At 63.8% G+C, this 21,018-nt stretch overlaps 2 protein-coding genes across 2 annotated transcripts in view; both read right to left on the bottom strand.

The window, feature by feature from the left end:
• The window catches only part of CROCC (ciliary rootlet coiled-coil, rootletin), a 28,288-nt gene extending 13,631 nt beyond the window's left edge, over window positions 1-14,657 (bottom strand). The window contains exons 1-16 of the mRNA XM_072884176.1: window positions 14,629-14,657; window positions 10,320-10,471; window positions 9,345-9,530; window positions 9,175-9,258; window positions 9,001-9,092; window positions 8,758-8,923; window positions 7,974-8,080; window positions 7,692-7,898; window positions 7,514-7,610; window positions 5,992-6,087; window positions 5,677-5,823; window positions 5,393-5,592; window positions 3,728-3,889; window positions 3,131-3,275; window positions 1,980-2,348; window positions 29-222 (exon numbers count right to left, since the gene is read on the bottom strand). Of these exons, the coding sequence (XP_072740277.1) occupies window positions 29-222; window positions 1,980-2,348; window positions 3,131-3,275; window positions 3,728-3,889; window positions 5,393-5,592; window positions 5,677-5,823; window positions 5,992-6,087; window positions 7,514-7,610; window positions 7,692-7,898; window positions 7,974-8,080; window positions 8,758-8,923; window positions 9,001-9,092; window positions 9,175-9,258; window positions 9,345-9,530; window positions 10,320-10,454 (2,387 nt within the window). The 5' untranslated portion in view covers window positions 10,455-10,471; window positions 14,629-14,657. The remainder of the gene's footprint in view (window positions 1-28; window positions 223-1,979; window positions 2,349-3,130; window positions 3,276-3,727; window positions 3,890-5,392; window positions 5,593-5,676; window positions 5,824-5,991; window positions 6,088-7,513; window positions 7,611-7,691; window positions 7,899-7,973; window positions 8,081-8,757; window positions 8,924-9,000; window positions 9,093-9,174; window positions 9,259-9,344; window positions 9,531-10,319; window positions 10,472-14,628) is intronic.
• Window positions 14,658-15,677: 1,020 nt separating this feature from the next.
• Window positions 15,678-20,678, bottom strand: NECAP2 (NECAP endocytosis associated 2). Its single transcript, XM_072884177.1, has 8 exons — window positions 20,534-20,678; window positions 19,759-19,859; window positions 19,550-19,654; window positions 18,995-19,076; window positions 18,302-18,410; window positions 17,737-17,914; window positions 16,887-16,971; window positions 15,678-16,436 (listed from the first exon to the last, which is right to left on the bottom strand). Exons 1-8 carry the CDS (start codon window positions 20,638-20,640, stop codon window positions 16,388-16,390), a joined length of 816 nt encoding a protein of 271 aa, XP_072740278.1. The 5' UTR covers window positions 20,641-20,678; the 3' UTR covers window positions 15,678-16,387.
• Window positions 20,679-21,018: the final 340 nt, after the last annotated feature.

The raw sequence follows: 21,018 nt of genomic DNA, 5'->3' as shown, positions 1-21,018 counted from the left end.
ACACCCTCACACCCCCGCCGACACCCACCTGAGCCCGGCCGCCTCCTGGGCCCGATCCTGGCCGTGGCGCTGGGCGGCTGCGAGCTGGACAGCCAGGCTGGCCCCCTCCTTGGCCAGCCCCTCGCGGGCCCGGCCGAGCCGCAGCAGCTCCTCCCGCAGCCGCTCCTGCTCCCCCCGAGCCTGCGCCAGCGCCTCGCCCGCCGCGCTCTGCTCCTGCACCGCCTGCCCGGGCCGGGGTGTCGGCACGTCCCCACCGCCCAGTACCCCGCCCGGCCTCCCAGTTGCCCCACGCATCCACCACGGTCCTCCCAGTTGCCCCATGCATCCTCCCAGTTGCCCCACGCATCCCCCATGGTCCTCCCAGTTAGTTCATGCATCCTCCCAGTTACCCTGTGCACCCTCCCCATCCCTCCCAGTTGCCCCACGCACCCTCCCAGTTGCCCCACGCAGCCTCCTAACTTCCCTGCCCACCCTCCCCATGCATCCTCCCCGACCCTTCCAGTTACCCCATGCAGCCTGCCCACTTCTCCCAGTTACCCTGTGCACGCTCCCCATCCCCCTCATTTGCCCCCTGCACCCTCCCAGTTGCCCTGTGCACCCTCCTCACCCCTCCCAGTTGCCCCATGCACTCTGCCAGTTACCCTGTGCGTGCTCCCCACCACTCCCAGCTGCCTCCTGCACCTTCCCCATCCCTCCCAGTTGCTTCGTGCATCCTCCCCACTCCTCCCAGTTCCCCCTGCACCATCCCAGTTGCCCCATGCACCCTCCCAGTTACCCCTGGCACTCTTCCCGCCCCTTCCAGTTGCCCCATGCACCATCCCAGTTTCCCCCTGCACCCTCCCAGTTACCCCTGGCACCCTTCGCACCCCTCCCAGTTACCCTGTGCATCCTCTCTACCCCTCCCAACTGCCCCTGCACCCTCCATAACCCTCCCAGTTACCCCCTGCACCCCCCACTTGCCTCATGCACCCTCCCCGCCCCTCCCAGTTGCCCCCTGCACCATCCCAGTTGCCCCCTGCACCCTCCCACTTGCCTCGTGCAACCTCCCGCCCCTCCCGGTTGCCCCCTGAACCATCCCAGTTGCCCCCTGCACTCTCCCCACCCCTCCCAGTTGCCCCCTGCACCATCCCAGTTGCCCCATGCACCCTCCCCACCCCTCCCAGTTGCCCCCTGCACCATCCCAGTTGCCCCATGCACCCTCCCCACCCCTCCCAGTTGCCCCCTGCACCATCCCAGTTGCCCCATGCACCCTCCATACCCCTTCCAGTTGCCCCCTGCACCCTCCCACTTGCCTCGTGCATCCTCCCCGCCCCTCCCAGTTGCCCCATGCACCATCCCAGTTGCCCCCTGCACCCTCCCAGTTACCCCTGGCACCCTCCCCACCCCTTCCAGTTGCCCCATGCACCATCCCAGTTGCCCCATGCACCCTCCCAGTTGACCCCTGCACCCTCCCCACCCCTCCCAGTTGCTCCCTGCACCATCCCAGTTGCCCCATGCACCCTCCAAACCCCTTCCAGTTGCCCCCTGCACCCTCCCACTTGCCTCGTGCATCCTCCCCGCCCCTCCCAGTTGCCCCATGCACCATCCCAGTTGCCCCTGGCACCCTCCCCACCCCTTCCAGTTGCCCCATGCACCATCCCAGTTGCCCCTGCACCCTCCCACTTGCCTCGTGCACCCTCCCCGCCCCTCCCGGTTGCCCCCTGAACCATCCCAGTTGCCCCCTGCACTCTCCCCCCCCTCCCAGTTGCTCCCTGCACCATCCCAGTTGCCCCCTGCACCCTCCAAACCCCTTCCAGTTGCCCCCTGCACCCTCCCACTTGCCTCGTGCATCCTCCCCGCCCCTCCCAGTTGCCCCATGCACCATCCCAGTTGCCCCCTGCACCCTCCCCACCCCTCCCAGTTGCCCCATGCACCATCCCAGTTGCCCCCTGCACCCTCCCCACCCCTCCCAGTCGCCCCCGCCCCTCCCCATCACCCACCTGCCCCAGGTGCTGGCGCAGGCGCAGGTGCTGGCCCCGCAGCACCCGCAGCTCTGCCCGCAGGCCCCGGCAGCCCTCCTCGGCCGCCCTGCGTGCCCGCTCCAGGCCCTGCCGCTCGGCCGCCCCGGCCCGTCGCCCCCGCTCCAGCCGCCCCCGCAGCAGCGCCAGCTCCCGCCCCAGCTCCCGCAGCCGCCCCCGGCCGCTCTCCTGCTCCTCTTCCAGCCGGGCCAGGGCCCGGCTCAGCTCCGTCTTCTCCCGCGCCAGCCCGGCCGCCAGCTCGCTCGTCTTGGCCAGGGCGTCCCGCAGCCGGGCCTCCTCTGCCTGCGCCGCCCGCTGCGCTGCTGCCAGCTCCCCGCAGCTCCCCTGCGCCTGCCGGGCGGCCCGGGCGTGAGGAGGGTCGGCCGGACTCCGCGCAACGCCTGCGCCGCTGCAGCGCCCGCTGCGCGGGGGCACCCGGCGCGTGGGGATGCGCCCGCTGCGCGGGGGTTGCACCCGCTGCAGAGGTTGCGCGTCTTGCTTAGAGGTTGCACCCGCTGCATGGGGATGCACCCGCTGCATGGGGGGGTAAGCTTGCTGCATGGGATTGCACCCGCTGCATGGGGATGCACCCGCTGCATGGGGATGCACCCGCTGCATGGGGTTGCACCCGCTGCATGGGGTTGCGCCTCTTGCTTAGAGGTTGCACCCGCTGCATGGGGTTGCACCCGCCGCGTGGGAGAGGTTGCACCCGCTGCAGAAGGGGCTAAGCCTGATGCACGGAGGGTTTGCACCTCCTGCATGTGGGGAGGTTGCACCCGCTGCATGGGGTGCACCCACTGCATGGGGATGCACCCGCTGCATGGGGATGCACCCGCTGCATGGGGATGCACCCGCTGCATGGGGTTGCACCCGCTGCATGGGGTTGCGCCTCTTGCTTAGAGGTTGCACCCGCTGCACGGGGTTGCACCCACCGCGTGGGAGAGGTTGCACCCGCTGCAGAAGGGGCTAAGCCTGATGCACGGAGGGTTTGCACCTCCTGCATGTGGGGAGGTTGCACCCGCTGCACGGGGATGCACCCGCTGCACGGGGGGTACAGCCAGCGCAGAGGGGCGAGCCTGCTGCATGGGGTGCACCCACTGCACGAGGGTGCGAGGGGGGATGGGGGCACCCACCTTGCCCAGCGCCTCGGCCAGCGCCTCCCGCTCGCCCCGGGCCACCTCGGCCTCCAGCGCTGCCCGGCTCAGCGCCTCCCGCGCCTCCAGCAGCTCCCGCTGCACCCCTGCCCGCTGCGCCTCCAGCTCCTCCACCTGCTGCTGGCTGCCGGCACCCGTGGGAGGCACCGGGGGGGGGGGTTGCAGCACCCACTGTTTTGCAGCACCCACTTGGGGCAGGGGTTGCAGCACCCACTGTTTTGCAGCACCCATTTGGGGCGGGGGGTGCAGCACCCACTTGGGGGTGGCAGCACCCACTGAAGTTTTGCACCCCACCCGTTGGAGGGGTGGCAGCACCCACCTGGGGGGGAGGGCTTCAGGGGACCCACCGAGATTCTGCAGCACCCATTTGCTGTGGGGGTGCAGCACCCAATTTGGGGGGGAGGGGCAAGGTGGCAGCACCCAGATTTGGGGGGAGGTTGCAGGGGACCCACCGCGATTTTGCAGCACCCACTCGGGGACGGGGATGCCGCAGCACCCCCTCTCATCGCGCGGCACCCGCCGCGGCGCAGCACCCCGGGGGCGGCAGCGCCCACCCGCGTCCCCCCGCGCCCCCACCTGCGCTCCAGCTGCTGCCGGGCGGCCTCGGCGGCGCGGGCGGCCTCGTCCCGGGCGTCCTCCAGCCCCGCGCCCCGGCGCTGCAGCTGCGCCCGCTCCTGCTGCAGGGCACCCGCCCGCTGCTGCTCCCCTGCCAGCGCCTCCTCCGCCCGCAGCCGCTCCCTGCCGGACAGACGGACGCGGGTGGGCGGGGGGAGGGATGGGGGACAGACGGACAAGGGTGGGCAGGCAGACAAGGATGGGGGAACAGACGGACACGGGTGGGCAGGGGGAGAGGGATGGGGGGACAGACGGACGCGGGTGGGCAGGGGAGGGATGGGGGACAGACGGACGCGGGTGGGCGGGGGGGAGGGATGGGGGACAGACGGACACGGGTGGGCAGGCAGACAAGGGCGGGGGACAGACGGACACGGGTGGGCAGGGGGAGAGGGATGGGGGACAGACGGACGCGGGTGGGCAGGCGGACAGGGGCGGGGGACAGACGGACAAGGGTGGGCAGGGGGAGGGATGGGGGACAGACGGACGCGGGTGGGCAGGGGAGGAGGGATGGGGGACAGACGGACACGGGTGGGCAGGGGGAGGGATGGGGGACAGACGGACACGGGTGAGCAGGGGGAGGGATGGGGGACAGACGGACACGAGTGGGCAGGGGGGGAGGGATGGGGGACAGACGGACACGGGTGGGCAGGCAGACAGGGGCGGGGGACAGACGGACACGGGTGGGCAGGGGGAGGGATGGGGGACAGACGGACGCGGGTGGGCGGGGGGAGGGATGGGGGAACAGACGGACGCGGGTGGGCAGGGGGAGGGATGGGGGACAGACGGACGCGGGTGGGCAGGGGGAGGGATGGGGGACAGACGGACACGGGTGGGCAGGGGGAGGGATGGGGGACAGACGGACACGGGTGGGCGGGGGGAGGGATGGGGGACAGACGGACGCGGGTGGGCAGGAGGGAGGGGTGGGGGACAGACGGACAAGGGTGGGCAGGCAGACAAGGATGGGGGAACAGACGGACACGGGTGGGCAGGCAGACAGGGGCGGGGGACAGACGGACACGGGTGGGCAGGGGGGAGGGATGGGGGGACAGACGGACGCCGGTGGGCAGGGGGAGGGATGGGGGGACAGACGGACGCGGGTGGGCAGGCGGACAGGGGCGGGGGACAGACGGACGCGGGTGGGCAGGGGGAGAGGGATGGGGCGACAGACGGACACGGGTGGGCAGGTGGACAGGGCCGGGGGAACAGACGGACGCGGGTGGGCGGGGGGAGGGATGGGGGGACAGACGGACACGGGTGGGCAGGCGGACACGGGTGGGCAGATGGATGGACAATGGACACAGGTGGGCAGATGGACAGACAGACGGATGTTGGTGGGCAGACGGATGGACAGATGTGGGGGGCTGCGCCGGGATGGAGGGATGTGCAGGGATGCACGTGGATGGACAGACATACAGACATAAACGTATAGGGATGGATGGACAGGTGGACAGGCCAGGATAGAGGGGGATGGATGGACATGCAGGCACACACAGGGACGGACAGACAGACGGGTCAGGGCGCACAGGGACGAACAGACGCAAGGATGCAGAGGGACAGACAGAGACGCGGACACGAGCACAGGGACAGCCAGAGCTCGGGACGGACGGACGGACGGACGGCGGGTACCTGCGCAGGACCTCAGCCTCGGCGCGCAGGCGGGCGACCTCGCACCGGGCCTCATCCTGCGCCCGCCGGCAGCCCCCGGCCTCGGCGCCGAGCTGCTCCAGCTGCTGCTCCAGGGTCCCCAGCCGCCTCTCGCTGTCCCCCAGCTCCCGCCGCAGGCTCCCGGCCACCTCCCGGCTGGCCTCCGCCTGGCCCCGGGCGTCCTGGGGAGCGGGACAAGGGGGGGGTCAGCCTTCATCATCGTCGTCGTCGTCATCATCCTCCCGCAGCCCCCCCCCGGCGCTCACCTGCAGCTGGAGGCGGCGGCGGCGCAGGGCGGCGTGCACGGCGGCGGCGGCGGCGCTGGGCGAGAGGCTGCGGTGAGGGGATGCGGGGGGACACGAGGGGGAATCCGGGGGTGGCGGTGGCTGCTCGGGGTCATCTGCCAGCACCGCCTGCGAGGGGACGGGGAGAGGGCCCTGCGTCACCGAGGGGAAACCGAGGCGGGGGGGAAACTGAGGCAGGGGAGGGGGGAAACTGAGGCAGGGGAGGGGGGAAACTGAGGCAGGGGACGGGACCCCCCCCCTAGCTGCAGGGTGGGGGGGAGCGGGGAGTCCCAGCACCTGGGTGATGTCCTGCAGCGTCTGACGGAGCAGCTCCACCTCCGAGCGCAAGGCCTCCACCTCCGCTGGCGACGGCTCCTGGGCGCGCGAGGCCTCCTGCAAAGCCCACCAGTGCGGCGTCGGGCATGGCCGGTGGGCTTCACGCCCTGGCGTGCGTCGTGCATTGCACCCCTGCATGCATCGCATCCCGGCGGGCATCACACTTTAGCACGCACCATACATCACACCCCTGCAGGCATCACACCCTGGGGTGCGTCGTGCATTGCACCCCAGCATGCACCGCGCCCCGGTGTGCGTCACACCCTGGCACGCATCGTGGCTCAGCGTGCATCATATATCACACCCCGCCGTGCATCGCCTGCCACGCGGCATCAGAATTTGGCGTGCGTCACGCCCTGGTGCGCGTCGTATCCTGGTGCGCACGGCACTGCAGCACGCATCATCCATTGCACCCCGGGGTGCAGCCCAGCCCAATGTGCATCGCATCCAAGCATGCACCGCGCTCTAGCATGCACCGTGCATCGCACCCCAGTGTGCATCACAGCTCCGCGTGCATCGTGCATCGTGCTCCTGCATGCATCGTGCTCCTGCATGCATCGCATCCTGGCGTGCATCGTGCAGCATGCTCTCGCATGCATCACAGCTTGGTGTGCATTTAACCCCCGACTTTGGTGTGCATCGTGCTCTGGTGTGCATCATCCATTGCACCCCGGGGTGCAGCCCAGCCCAATGTGCATTGCATCCAAGCATGCACCGCGCTCTAGCATGCACCGTGCATCACACCCCAGTGTGCATCACAGCTCTGCATGCATCGTGTATTGTACTCCTGCATGCATCGTGCCCTGGCGTGCATCGTGCATCGTACTCCTGCATGCATCGTGCCCTGGCGTGCATCGTGCATCGTGCTCCTGCATGCATCGCGCCCTGGTGTGCATTGTACTCCTGCATGCATCACGCCCTGGCGTGCATCGTGCATCGTGCTCCTGCATGCTTCGCACCCTGGTGTGCATTGTGCTCCTGCATGCATCACACCCTGGCGTGCATCGTACTCCTGCATGCATCGCGCCCTGGTGTGCATCGTATTCCTGCATGCATTGCGCCCTGGCGTGTAGCATGCAGCATGCTCTCGCATGCATCACGGCTTGGTGTGCATTGCACCCCCAGCTTTGGTGTGCACCGTGCTCTGGTGTGCATCATGCACTGCACCCCGCCGCGCATCCCGGCCCACTGCGCATCCTGGCTGGGCACGCATCCTGCCCCGGTGCGCATCGTGCATTGCGGCTTGGCACGCGCCCTACCCTGGTCTGCATCGTGCATCGTGCATCGCACCCCGCCACGCAGCGCGGCTCGGCACGCATCCTGCCCCGCCAAGCCCCGCGCGTCGCATCCCGCCCCGACGCGCGCCGTGCGCTGCGCCCCGGCGTGCACCACAGCTGAGCACGCACCCTGGCCCAGCGTCCGTCCTTGCAGCCCCAGGCTCAGCACGCGTCCCACCCCGAAACTCCCCGCGCCCTGCGCTCACCAGGTTTTGCAGCTGCAGGGTCAGTGCCTCCACCGCCCGCTCCTTCTCCCCATCCTCGGCCCGCAGGCGCTCCAGGGCCGCCGCCAGCTCTGCCAGCCTGCGGCAGCGAGACACCGGGCAGCAGCGGGTCCCCCCGCCCGCGTCCCCTGCGACCCCCGCCCCCCAAAACTCCCCGTACCTGGTGCCGAGGGCAGCTTTCTCCAGGTCGGTGTCCCGCGCCCGCGTTGCCAGCTGCTCCTCCAGCTGCGCCAGCCGCATCGCCTGCTTCTCCCGCTCGGCGCCCGCCTGGCTCTCGGCCAGCCGCAGGTTGGCAGCCAGGTGAAGGCAGGCGGTGTGGGCAGCCCTGCCCACCCGTGACACCTCGTGGCTCAGCTCCGATAGATCCCTGCATTGGGAGACGCGGGATTGCACCCGGCCATCCCTGGGGACCTGCAGGGACACCCTCCGGGGTCCCCCTGACCTCTCGGTGGTGGTTTTCATCTCCCCGAAGTGACGCCTGAAGGCCACCACCTGCCTCCAGAGGGTCAGGAGCCGGCTGTGCTCGTTGCTGAAGTAGGCGTTGAAGGACTGCCCGTGGGACAGAGCGGCCGTCGGCCCCGGCCGGGTGCCCGCTGGGTGCCAGACCGTGGCGGCGGGGGTCCCTCCCCACGCGGCCACCTCTGCCTTGCAGCCCCCCAGGCAGCATCCCCGCCTCCCCCGGCCCCCCCATCCCTCTCCCTTTGGTCCCCGCATCTCCGAGCAACACCCCCCGTGTCCGCACCCGTCGCTCCCGCTGTCCTCCACAGCCAGCAGCCCCCCCACCCCAATTCCCTTCCACCCTGCACGGAGAGGGACGGGGGAGGCATCCCTCTGCCTCGCATCGCCCTCCCGTCACGTGCCACGTCCCCCGTATCCCCAAATTCTTCTCCCTGCCACATCCCCCCTGGCCCCGCATCCCTCCCGGTGGCCCTGCGTCCCTCCCTGCCGGCCCCGCATCCCTTTCCATGCCGCACCCCTGCATCCCTCTGCCCTGCATCGCCCTCCCGTCACGTGCCACATCCCCTGCACCCCTAAATTCTTCTCCGTGCAACATCTCCCGTGGCCCCGCATCCCTCCTGGTGGCCCTGCGTCCCTCCCCACAGCCCCACAGCCCTTTCCGTGCCGCATCGCCCCATCCGTCTGCCTCGCGTCCCTCTCCCCGCCACCCCCTCTCCTGCTCCCTGCCGCATCCCCGGGCCCCCCCACATCCCTGGGGCCCCCCAAACCTCCTCCTCGCGCCTCCACTCCGCCTCCCGCTGCTCCAGCTCGTCCCGCGCCCGCGCCCAGTCGGCCGTCAGCTTGCGGATGTCCTCGCTCAGCGCCGCGTTGGCCACGTTGGCTTGTTCCAGCTGCTCCCGCAGCATCGAGTTCACCTGCACCAGGCTGCTGCTCCTGGGGTGGGGGAGTCACACGGGGCTGGAGCGTCGCCCCGGGGGGGGTCCCGCAGCTCCCTGGGGACCCCCGCTCACCTCTGCTGCTCCTCTTCCAGCCGGATCAGGGCATTCTCCAGCTCGTTGCTGCTCTCCTCCTCCGGCTGCGAGCCGCTCGCATCCAGCTGGCTCTGCGGGGACATCAGCCCGCTCACCATCAGCCCAATTTCGGGGGGGTTCGGGGCAGGGGGACCCCCCAAAACCATCCCTCACCGTCAGCCTCTCCTGCTCCAGCTCCGTCGCCTTCTCCAGCAGCTGCTGCTCCACTTCGCCGCATTTCTTCTTATACTGCAACACCTGGGCGGAGGGGTCAGGGTAGGTGACACCGGGGCGGGGTGGAGGGGGTCCCCAAAATGTCCCCGTGTCCCCTGGGAAGGATTTACCTTGGCTTGGAGCTTCTGCACCAGCTGGGCTTGCCGCTGCTGGCCCTCCTGGTACGCCTGCAGCTTGCGCTTGTAGGCGGCTTGTTCCTCCTCCAGCAGCCGCCGCAGCTCGATGTTGTGCTGCGCCAAGCTCCGGCTCTCCGCCGCCTCCCGCTCGCCCGTCTCCAGCCGCAGGGTTTGCTCCAGCTGGATGGGACGTGGGGGATCCCGGGGTACCCCACCCACCCATCGGGGTGCTAAACCCCCCCCAGCACCCACCCGGCGTCCTCCGACTTCACACGCAACACCCCATCCCAGATTGCTTCGGGGCGGTCCTACGGCAAACCCTCACACGGCCGAAGCTGAGACCTCCCCCAAATTTTGCATCACCCCCCTCTTTGCGTGCACAGGAAATTTTGGGGGGTGCTTTTGAAAATTACCCAACTTTGAATCTGGGGGTTCAGCGAAGCCGCATCCTGGTTTGCACCAGGCTGGCTGATGGATAAAGGACGCAGCGGTGGTGATTTGCCTTGGCGTATTTTAATGATATTTGCCTTTTTTTTTTTTTTTTTAAATAACCAGGCACAAACAGAGGGGCTGCCCCCCAAAAATCCCAGCAGCCCCTCGATTCGGGTCTCCTCAGGAGCCGCGTTCAGCATCCGGCCACGGCCCAAAGCCGTTTTCTTCCCCCGTTGCCACAGCGAAGGGATGCAAAAGCGAGGGATGCTGACGGGGGGGTCCCCGCTTCCCAAAAAGCCGCAGGATAAATAAAATAGGGATAGGGAGGCTTTGTGCATCCCGCGGGACAAGCCCCGGCAAGCCGGGACGGGTCCGGGCAAGCCGGGCGTGCGGCAGCGAAGCTCCCACGGCCGAGGCATTGCAAGACGCCGCAGCATCTCCCTGGCCGAGCGCAGGGACTGCAAAGGTTACGGCTTGCATCGCCCTGATTTTGGGGTTAAAATGGGGGGGTTTGGGTTAACCCAGTTGGTGACTTACCCGCTCGCTGATGGCGTTGTACTTGATGGCCAACTCATCGCGCTCGGCCCGGCTCTGAGCCAGCAAGTCCTCGACGCGCGACAGCTCCTGCTGCAGGATGCGGTTCTCCTCCTGGAGGGACAGCAGCGAGGACATGGCCCCCGCGACGGCCGCTGCGGGACGGGACGGGACGGGGCTCAGGGCGGCTCCGGAAAGCAGCGAGATGGGGATGCGGCCCGGGATGGGGATCCGGGATGGGGATCTGGCCGTGGGATGGGGATCCGGGATGGGGATCTGGCCCAGGATCAGGATCTGGCCCTGGGATGGGGATCCGGCCCGGGATGGGGATCAGGCCCCAGGATGGGGATCCGGGATGGGGATCCAGCCCGGGATGGGGATCCAGCCGGGGATAGGGATCTGGCCCCGGGATGGGGATCCGGCCCTGGGATGGGGATCCGGCCCCGAAATGGGGGTCCGGGATGGGGATCTGGCCCTGGGATAGGGATCTGGCCCTGGGATGGGGATCCAGCCCGGGATGGGGATCCGACCCTGAGATGGGGCTCCGGCCCCGAGATGGGGATCCGGGATGGGGATCTGGCCCTGAGATAGGGATCTGGCCCAGGATGGGGATCCAGCCTGGGATAGGGACCCAGCCCCAGGATGGCAATCTGGGATGGGGATCCGGCCCCGGGATGGGGATCCGGGATGGGGATGTGGCCCTGGGATAGGGATCTGGCCCAGGATGGGGATCCGGGATGGGGATCTGGCCCAGGATCAGGATCTGGCCCCGGGATGGGGATCTGGCCCCGGGATGGGGATCCAGCCCTGGGATGGGGATCCGGGATGGGGATCTGGCCCAGGGATGGGGATCCGGCCCTGGGATGGGGATCTGGCCCGGGATGGGGATCCGGGATGGGGATCTGGCCCAGGATCAGGATCTGGCCCTGGGATGGGGATCCGGCCCGGGATGGGGATCAGGCCCCAGGATGGGGATCCGGGATGGGGATCCAGCCCGGGATGGGGATCCAGCCGGGGATAGGGATCTGGCCCCGGGATGGGGATCCGGCCCTGGGATGGGGCTCCGGCCCCGAAATGGGGGTCCGGGATGGGGATCTGGCCCTGGGATGGGGATCCGGCCCTGGGATGGGGATCTGGCCCCGGGATGGGGATCTGGCCCGGGATGGGGATCTGGCCCCAGGATGGGGATCCGGGATGGGGATCTGGCCCAGGATCGGGATCTGGCCCAGGATCTGGATCTGGCCCCGGGATAGGGATCTGGCCCTGGGATGGGGATCCGCCCCGGGATGGGGATCCAGCCCCAGGATGGGGATCCGGCCCAGGATGGGGATCTGTCCTGGCATGGGGATCCAGCCCCAGGATGGGGATTCGGGATGGGGATCTGGCCCCGGGATGGGGATCTGTCCCGGGATGGGGATCCAGGCTGGGATGGGGATCCGGCCCTGGGATGGGGATCTGGCCCTGGGATGGGGATCTGGCCCTGAGATAGGGATCTGGCCCAGGATGGGGATCCGGGATGGGGATCTGGCCCAGGATCAGGATCTGGCCCCGGGATGGGGATCTGGCCCTGGGATGGGGATCCAGCCCCAGGATGGGGATCCGGGATGGGGATCTGGCCCTGGGATGGGGATCCAGCCCCAGGATGGGGATCCGGGATGGGGATCTGGCCCTGGGATGGGGATCCGACCCCGAGATGGGTCTCCGGCCGCAAGATGGGGATCCGGGATGGGGATCTGGCCCTGAGATAGGGATCCGGCCCAGGATGAGGATCCAGCCTGGGATAGGGATCCAGCCCCAGGATGGCAATCTGGGATGGGGATCTGGCCCCGGGATGGGGATCCAGGATGGGGATCTGGCCCTGGGATGGGGATGTGGCCCTGGGATAGGGATCCGGCCCAGGATGGGGATCCGGCCCCGGGATGGCGATCTGGCCCCGGGATGGCGATCTGTCCTGGGATGGGGATCCGGCCCCAGGATGGGGATTCGGGATGGGGATCCGGCCCCGGGATGGGGCCAAGGTGCCCTTTAGCAGCCAAGAGCTGCTTTGTTCTTTCAGCAGGGAGGGCGCCTGGGCTGAGCTTTCCCCACGCGCTCGGCCGAGGCCACAAAAAGCATTTTCCCCCCCAGCTGCCAACGCCGCAGCCTGTGCAACTCAGACGTGCTGAGCGACGCGGTTCGCAGCAGCAAAACTGCTGCAGATATGCGTTCGCAATTGCAAGACCCTTGGAAATTTGTGTTTGCCATGGCCAAACGGCTGCAGATTTGAAGTTGCAGTCGCGAGACCGCTGGAAATTTACGGTTGCAACCACAAAAGCACTGCAAATTTGTAGCTGCGATCGCAAGAGTGATTACACCAGTTTTGGGCAGATTTGTGTTTGCAATTGCAAGGCCGCTGCAAATTTGTAGCTGCGATCACGAAACCGCTGCAGAATTACATTTGCAATTGCAAGACCACTACAGATTTGCAGCTGCAATCACAAGAGCACCGCAGATTTATACTTGCAACTGCAAAATCTCTGCAAATTTGTGTTTGTAATCACGAGAGCGCTGCAGGTTTATAGTTACAATCACAAAACCGCTGCAATTGCAAGACCGCTGCAAATTTGCAGTTGCAATCGCAAAACCGTTACAGAATTGCTTGCAATTGCAAGACCGCTACAGATTCATAGTTGCAATCTCAAGGCTGCTGCAGATTTGCAGTTGTGATCACAAGATTGCTGCAGATTTATAGTTACAGTCACAACACCGCTGCAGGCTTGCAGGTACGATCACAAGGCCACTGCAAATTTGCAGCTGCAATTGCAAGACCACTGCCAATTTGCAGTTATGATCGCAAAACCACTGCAAATTCGTGTTTGCCACCGGGAAATCGCTGCAGATTTGTAGTTACAGTCACAAGACCACTGCAGATTTGCAGCTACAATTGCAAGACCACTGCCAATTTGCAGTTATGATCGCAAAACCACTGCAAATTCGTGTTTGCCACCGGGAAATCGCTGCAGATTTGTAGTTACAGTCACAAGACCACTGCAAATTTGCAGCTGCAATTGCAAGAGCGCTGCCAATTTGCAGTTATGATCACAGAACTGCTGCAAATCCATATTTGCCATGAGGAAACTGCTGCACATTTGCAGGTACGATCACAAGACCACTGCAAATTTGCAGCTGCAATTGCAAGAGTGCTGCCAATTTGCAGTTATGATCACAGAACTGCTGCAAATTCATGTTTGCCACTGGGAAATCGCTGCAGATTTATAGTTACAGTCACAAGACCACTGCAGATTTGCAGCTACAATTGCAAGAGTGCTGCCAATTTGCAGTTATGATCACAAAACCGCTGCAAATTCGTGTTTGCCACTGGGAAATCGCTGCAGATTTGTAGTTACAGTCACAAGACCACTGCAGATTTGCAGCTGCAATTGCAAGAGCACTGCAAATTTGCAGTTATGATTGCAAGAACGCTGGAAATTTGCAGTTATGATCACAAACCCGCTGCATATTTGTGTTTGCCATCGGGAAATCACTGCAGATTTGCAGTTGCAATCACGAAAGTGCTGATTTGCAGCTGCAGTCACAAAACTGCTGCAGGTTTACGTTTGCAACCGCAAAACCTCCGCAAATTCGTGTCTGCGATCGCGCTGGCACTACAGATCCGTAGCTGCAATCCCAGAAGCGCTGCAGAGTCGCAATTCGCCATCACAAAAGTGCCATTTGCACTTGCAAAACCCCCCGCAAAAGTGCCATTTGCGATCGCAAACCCGCCGCTGCTCCCCCCTGCCGTGGCTCCGTGGCCGTTCCCGCGAGAGCAGCCACCGGTTCCCACTGTGGGGGGGACCCACCTCCACCACAGCCTCGGCCGTGGGCTCCGCTTCACTCATGGGCTCCCCGGAGGGGTCCGCCGAGCCCTGCGCACCCCTTTGCTGCGGCCTCCTCGCCCCCGAGCCCCTCGCTGGGATTTTTGGGGAGGGTTCCCTTTCGGTTCGTCGCCTGCGAGCGGAAAGCGGATGCGTGGTTGGGATTATCCCGAAATCCTCGCCTTCCCCTCCCGGCGTGACGGCGGGACCGGGGACCCTCCTCTTCCTGGCCACCTCGGGGGTCCCGACGCCTCCGGCAAGGCCGCCAGCAGCAACGTTTTAGCATCCACCACCAAAAATATCACCGAATATTCCCCCAGCCACCCGAGCAGGGCTTTGTAAATAAAAACAACCAACGAGGCTCTTGGCGAGAGGCGAACGAGCAAAATAAAGGAAAATACAAAAAAATAGCAGTGCCCGGCCCTTCCCCCTGCCCCAAATCAGTGGAAATTGCTTACTTTGCTGCGCCGTCCCCCCCCAGGCAGGATGGTGCTGGCTCCCGCGGGGGAAAGGAACTGCTTGGAGAGAGTAAGCCAAGCCTTTCGTTAAGCCCTGGCCCTCGTTAAGCTCATTAAAGGCCAGGGGTTTGCTCGGGCAGGAAAAGCCTCGGGGTGGAGCGTGCCAGGGTTGCCACGGGGCAAAGCGGCATTAAACCCCCCCGGGGATGCGTCGCCCCTGTGCCGGAGCCTCCGCAGCCACCCCAGGGCAGCAAATTTTACCCCCTGGGGTAATTAGAGCCTTTCTGCCCCCACCCCAGCAGGGAAAGCCGCCGGTAAGTCCCCAACCCGAGCTCAAAATCCCCCGTACCGGGGGCTGGAGGCATCCCCGCTCCCGAAATAAATCACAGATCCGACCCCGAGCCACCCTCCGGGGAGGGTCGGCGTCTCCCAGCCCCTCTGGTCCCAGCCCTTTCTCCTACCCGAGAGCCGCAGATGAGCAGCGAGAGGGAGACAGCGCCGGGGCGAGCGGACGGGATCAAGGATTTAGGGCGTCTTGGGTCCCTCCGGCCAAGCAGGAGCTGCCTCGAGGCTCCCCCCGGGCTTTGGGGATGCAAGAAACCTCATTTTCTCCTTCCCCCCCATTTCTTTCCTTACCTTCCCCTCCCAGAGTCCTTCACAACCATAAAACCACTGCTAAGCAACAAGCGTCTGTTGTGCTTCGCTGTCCGACAGTCTCCTCGACACCAGCAAGGAGGGGGAACCACAAAAGCTCATCACAGCCCCTCCGAGCCCACACGGGGGGGTAAAAAAAAAAAAAAATCACGTTTGGCATCAAAACCATTTTATTATTCGCTTTGAAGTGTTACATCTCTCACCTGGGTTTGCGCGCTTGCTGCCAGGCAAAGTTAAGCTCCGAAACCAAAACGCTCGTCATCCACTTGGAAATAGAAATAATAAAAACCCGAGGCACTGAAAAAAAATAAGCAGGACTTTGTACACTGAAAGGCCTTAATATAAATAGCTAAGAAAATATTTATTTGTTTAAGGAGGAATCTCAACCCCAGCTCTGTCAAAGAGACCGACTCCATTCTGTCCTTCATTGCAGATATCACTTAATAAAATGTCCGCAGAAAGAAGTAAAAATCTGTCTTCAAAATACAGGAGGAAAAAAAAAAAAAAACAACTTCCCAGAGCAAGAAATCAGGGATTTCAGCATCAAAACGCAGCGGTCCGGCTCCCCACCTCCCGCACCATAGAGTTAAGTGCTCAGAAAAAATTGGGGCAACGCTCGGTGTCTCGACAGGGAGTTCATCTGGATTTTGCAGGCGAGATGTCTCCAGGAGGATGCTCCCCGCCAAGGGAAGGATTTATCCAGCCCAAATACGCGAGGAGAAAGCAGAGAAGTCTCCAAGGAGACTCTACCGCATAAACCTTTACCGAAAATTACTTTAATTGGGGCAGCGCCGCGAGCGAGAGTCCTCCTGCTCTGAGCACTCGCTCACCCTCTCGTTATTAAGGAGAGCGGTGAAGCTGATGGCTTTTTTTGCAGAAAGGAGAAGCCTCAGGTTTGCTGCGATCCAAGTAGAAAATAAAAGGCCCCCCCAACGCGGAGGGTGCTGGTGTGGAGTGTTTTAAGGCACGTGTTTGTTTGCTCTCTGGCACTTAGTTCAGCATTTTGATGCTGGGGGGGGATTTAAGGGCAGGAGCGGGGCGTCCCGAAGCCCCTGCTTTGGTCCTGAAGGAATCGCAGTGATCCCAGCGCCCGCGTGGGTGCAGTTCAGAACTGAACCCAGCCTGCGTTCGCCTGAGTCTGGTTAGAAGCCGACCTGGAGAGAGAGAAAAAGAGGGGAAAAAAGAGGGTTTAGACCCTGAAAGGGACTGCGGCACGCAGGGAGGGAGCTGGGCAGCCGCAAAGGGGTCTTCCAGGGTCGCCCCAAAACTCTCCCCACTGCACAGAGCAGCCCGGAGCAGCAGAGGAAGACGGGGCATGCTGCTGGCGCTGGGAGGAAGAGGAAGGCAGCGCCCACGGACCTGCACTGAACTCGGGGAGTTTGCAACACGCGCTGTCAGAGCTGCTTTTAAATCCCAAAGGGGTGTTTGGATGGAGCGGTGCCCCCGCCCCAGCAGGGGTTTGCAGCAAAACCAGCGGGATTTGGTCTGGATGGGGGTTTTCTAACGCTGCGGGGATCACTCGTGCCGCAAAACCAGCAGGATTTGGGGGTTTTCTAACACTGCGGGGATCACTCGTGCCGCGCACAAACCCCACACATTCTCACCCCGAAGCTTTGGCAAAGTCTCCCCAGACATCGGCGGCAGCAGCAGAGGGAGCAGCAGCGGGCTGCGGCCAGGACAAGAGGGAGTCTGTCGGCAGCCGGGAAAGTCAGGAAGAGAGAAAACAAACATCAAGAGTTATTTCCCACTCTTATTCCCAGATTCCCCCTCTGTTTTCCCAACTTAGAATCATAGAATCGTTTGGGTTGGAAAAGGCCTTTAAGATCATCAAGTCCAGCCGTTAACCCAGCACTGCCAAGTTCACCACTAAACCACATCCCTAAGCACCACATCTACACGGCTTTTAAATCCCTCCAGGGATGGCGACTCCACCACTTCCCTGGGCAGCCTGGTCCAGCGCTGGACAACCCTTTCGGTGAAGAAATCTTTCCTAATATCCAGTCTAAACTTCTCCTGGCACAACCTGAGGCCATTTCCTCTCGTCCTATCACTTGTGACCTGGGAGAAGAGACCGACCCCACCTCTCTCCAGCCTCCTTTCAGGCAGTTGTAGAGAGCGATGAGGTCTCCCCTCAGCCTCCTTTTCTCCAGGCTGAACAACCCCAGGTCCCTCAGCCGCTCCCCATCAGCCTTGTGCTCCAGACCCTTCCCCAGCTCCGGTGCCCTTCTCTGGACACGCTCCAGCCCCTCCATGTCTCTCTGGGAGTGAGGGGCCCAACACTGAACACAGCAGTCAAGGTGCGGCCTCACCAGTGCCGAGTGCAGGGGCACGGTCACTGCCCTGCTCCTGCTGGCCACGCTATGGCTGATACAAGCCAGGATACTGTTTTATATAACTTTGATGGATAAAACTGACTCTAAAGAGCTTTACAGTCGTCGCTGCGTGACCACGGACCTGTGATGGGGGTGCCTGGGAGCTGGGCGGGCACGGAGAGTGAAGAGGGCCGCTCTCCGGAAGGACAAACCGGAGCGGAAGATTTTCCTCCAGGAGGTGGTGGGAGCAAGCTCAGGCCCCCAGGACCCACAGGACGCGGCCTAGTGTTCCCCGTTGCTCCTTCTTTTTTCTTCATGTTCTGAAAGAAGAGAGGGAAATTTGGGTGGTATCACGTTTAAATCCAGAGCTGGAGCGCGATTCCTCCCAGCCACGGCTCGCACAAAGCCAAATTGCTTTATCCTGGGGAAAAAAACTGCTGTGCTGCGACGTCCCACTGCTGGAGGAGCAAGAGGGGTCAAACCAAGGACGTTTTTTACCTGCAAATCCCCACCATGAACCTACAGACCCGGTTCTGTAACTGGGAACTGTAATACAGCCCCTCTGGAAATCACTGCACGCAGCGTTATCATGAAGGGCTCTGCACCGGGCTTCCCCCCGCACGGGGGTTTCAAGGCAAAGCCGCTACTTCCTCTTGTGCCACCCAAGGGAAAGGTCAGGAGTGGATTTAGCTGGAAAAGCCCCTCACCGCAATGTTGAGTTTGATGGTTTGCCCCTCCTTGAAGCCCAGATCCAGTTTGGGTCCCTGATCGGGGTTCTCGGCCTGTTTGGCCAGCTCGCTCTGCTGCCTCACCCATCTGCAGGAATTAAATAAGCAGAAAAGGACACGTCGAGGACCAGCCCGAGGCTCTCCCAGACAAATTCTGCCCGAGATCATCCCCTCTGCCTGGCAGCAGCTCTTTACAGGCAGTGGATGCGATGTGAAACCTTGCCTGACAGAGTGACACAACGTGGGCAGCGCCAGGGGAATGATTCCTACCAGCGGCTGTCAGTGCTCGAGCCGCAGGGATCCTCCAGCCAGCAGCGCATTCCATCCTGCCCCAAAGCCCCACCACCGGCCAGCAGCTGGAGCAGCATCCCAGTCCCTCAGGAGCAGCCCCTTACCGATGGCACGTGAAGAGCAGGAAAGAAATTAGGGAATTTGCCCAATTTTGGACTGGGAAGCCCAGTTTGGGATCCTAGTAATACAGGCTAGGAAATATTTGAGAGAGGGAGAGCGGCGTGCACAAAGGCTGAGCAGGGAAACAGGCGTTTCCACCGCTTTACACCACGCTTGCCTGCTCAAGCGCAACAGGAGCTCACAGCTTCCTCTCCCCCGTTTCTGGTGGACACCCGCAAAAAAAGTCGAGCTGAGAAGACACAGGGAGAGGCACGAACTCACTTAAAATGGTCTTGGAGAGCCACGTTGAAGTCAAAAGCATCCCCTCGGTCAACAAAGCCAACTCCAATGAAAGCTCGACGGCCTGGGGAAGGAGGAAGAGCAAGTCCTGGGATCGCAGCGGAGGAAGAGGGAGGGGATGCCCCGTCCCGCACACTCCCGTGCCCACCGCCTCCTCCAGCTGGAGCTGGGACTCTGGAGACCGGAGATATGGGACTGGAGATACCTTTAGCTTGCTGGTTGTACATACAGGCTTAGTAAAACCAGCTTTTAAATTAATATAAGCAAGTCAAAGCAGAGGTTGGCATCATGGTGGTGATCCTGCACACCGAGGCGTCCTCACGCTAACGCCGAGCAGCAAAATTAAACTGTTTTTATTCCTGGTGAAGGACAGAGCGTGGCTGGCGCGTGGGAATGAGATAATTAATCCCTTTGCCACCGTATGCAGGGAATATTCAGCCCACAAAAGCAGGAATCCTTCACAGATAAGAGCAGTGAGGGCACTGAAGACTTTCTGAGGTGATTCCCCCCAGCCCGTCCCCCCATATCATGAGGTACCATTCCCATCTTCGATCCGGATGACAAAATATCTGCTGGAGTCCGTCACGCTCTCCACAGCGATGCCAGGGAACTGCTCCACTGGCGCCTGGGCAAAAAGCTCTCCTGAAAAAGAGAAACGGGAGTGGGTTAACGGCAGGGTGTAGCGTCTCTGTGCCATCTTCCTCCCCACGAAGAGGCACGGAGCCGTCGCCTTCCCTCCTCCTTACCCGAGGTCTTGTCCTCCAGCTTAATGAACGCGATCTTGCCCTTGGCCGTGATCCGCAGCCTGCCGCTCCACGCTGGCTGGTCCAGCTGCCACTCTGCAGCTCTGGAGAAAGAGGAAACGGCGACCGATGTCTGAACCGCCTCTCACGTGCCAGACAACGCCACCGACCTATTTTATTAATGCCCCCGTAACACGTCGCGGAGCCCGTCTGCTCGACTCCCCTCATTAACAGCACCGACGCAGCGCAAGCGAGAACCCGCTTGCACCCACGCTCGCTGCAGAACGAGGTAGGTTCGTCGCAACGCCTCTCGTTTCACCCAAAACCAGCTGGCCCCCTGCAAAACCAGGCGTCAGGTCCCAGCGGGGACCAGGCAATAATTGCACAAGAGGTTTCGCTTCCCTTTCCGCAGGATCTCCAGCTCGAAAGCAGTTTCTCAGAGGTGCTGAGCTGCGTTGCTACAGCCTGGCTCTGCCAGGACAGCCTTTAGCGCGGGCTGGGGACTGGCAGGAGAGGAGCCCCAAAAACACACGGGGGAATGGAGATGCCCCCCTGGGGGCGTGGGGCCGGGATGGGGGCAGAGATACCTCACGGCGGGGGACAGGACCCACACACCTTATGGGGAGAGGACCCCACGGGGAGGGGGCAACCCCCACCCCCATGACAGGAGGGACAGACTCCCTGTGGGGAGGGAGGGGACAGACGCCATGTAACTCAAGGCGGGGGACAGAGGCACCCCACAGCGGGACAGGGCCCAGGGGAGAGGGGCAGGCCCCACCTGTAGCCGCGGTTGGAGGCCCGCGGCGGCACCCGGTAGACGTGCACCGCCGGCTTCACACACAGCACCGCCTCGTACTCCTCCTCCTCCGCTGCCATGGCCGCCATCGCGGCGGAACTCCGCCCGCCGCCGCTCTGGCCTCCGCCTCGATGGTACGGCCCGCCTCTATGGCACCGCCCCCTTCCCCCGGCGGGGCGAAGGGGAGGGGAGGGAGGGGAGGTGCTTCCGCACCCCGCCGCCGCGGCGGCGCCCCCTGGTGGGTGGGAGGCGCCAGTGCAGGGAGGCGGAGGGGAACTGGTCCCAGCAGGCTGCTGGAACTGGGAACCGGTAACGCGGCCGCGGGGAGCGGCTGCACGGTGCCCACGGTGCCCCCAGCGCCCAGCCCGGGCCCTGTCAGGACCTCTCCTCCCCACTGAGCGGCTCCCCGTCACCAGAAATCCCTGGTTTTCCCCCGATTTCACATTAAAAATAATATTAAAAATAAG

This window comes from Ciconia boyciana, chromosome 19, assembly GCF_034638445.1.
Source record: "Ciconia boyciana chromosome 19, ASM3463844v1, whole genome shotgun sequence".
Classification (NCBI taxonomy): domain Eukaryota; kingdom Metazoa; phylum Chordata; class Aves; order Ciconiiformes; family Ciconiidae; genus Ciconia; species Ciconia boyciana.
The sequence above is the reverse complement of the archived record's forward strand: the minus strand, read 5'-3'. Positions and strand labels throughout refer to the sequence as shown.

What these genes read in the sequence shown, in the direction of transcription:
- NECAP2 (XM_072884177.1), bottom strand. Translation starts at nt 20,640, where the DNA reads ATGGCGGCCATGGCAGCGGAGGAGGAGGAGTACGAGGCGGTGCTGTGT. An exon ending in GCCTCCAACCGCGGCTACAG is followed by an intron (nt 19,860 to 20,533) that starts GTGGGGCCTGCC and finishes CTCTTTCTCCAG; the next exon opens with AGCTGCAGAGTGGCAGCTGG. An exon ending in CCGGATCGAAGATGGGAATG is followed by an intron (nt 19,077 to 19,549) that starts GTACCTCATGAT and finishes CTCCTTCCCCAG; the next exon opens with GCCGTCGAGCTTTCATTGGA.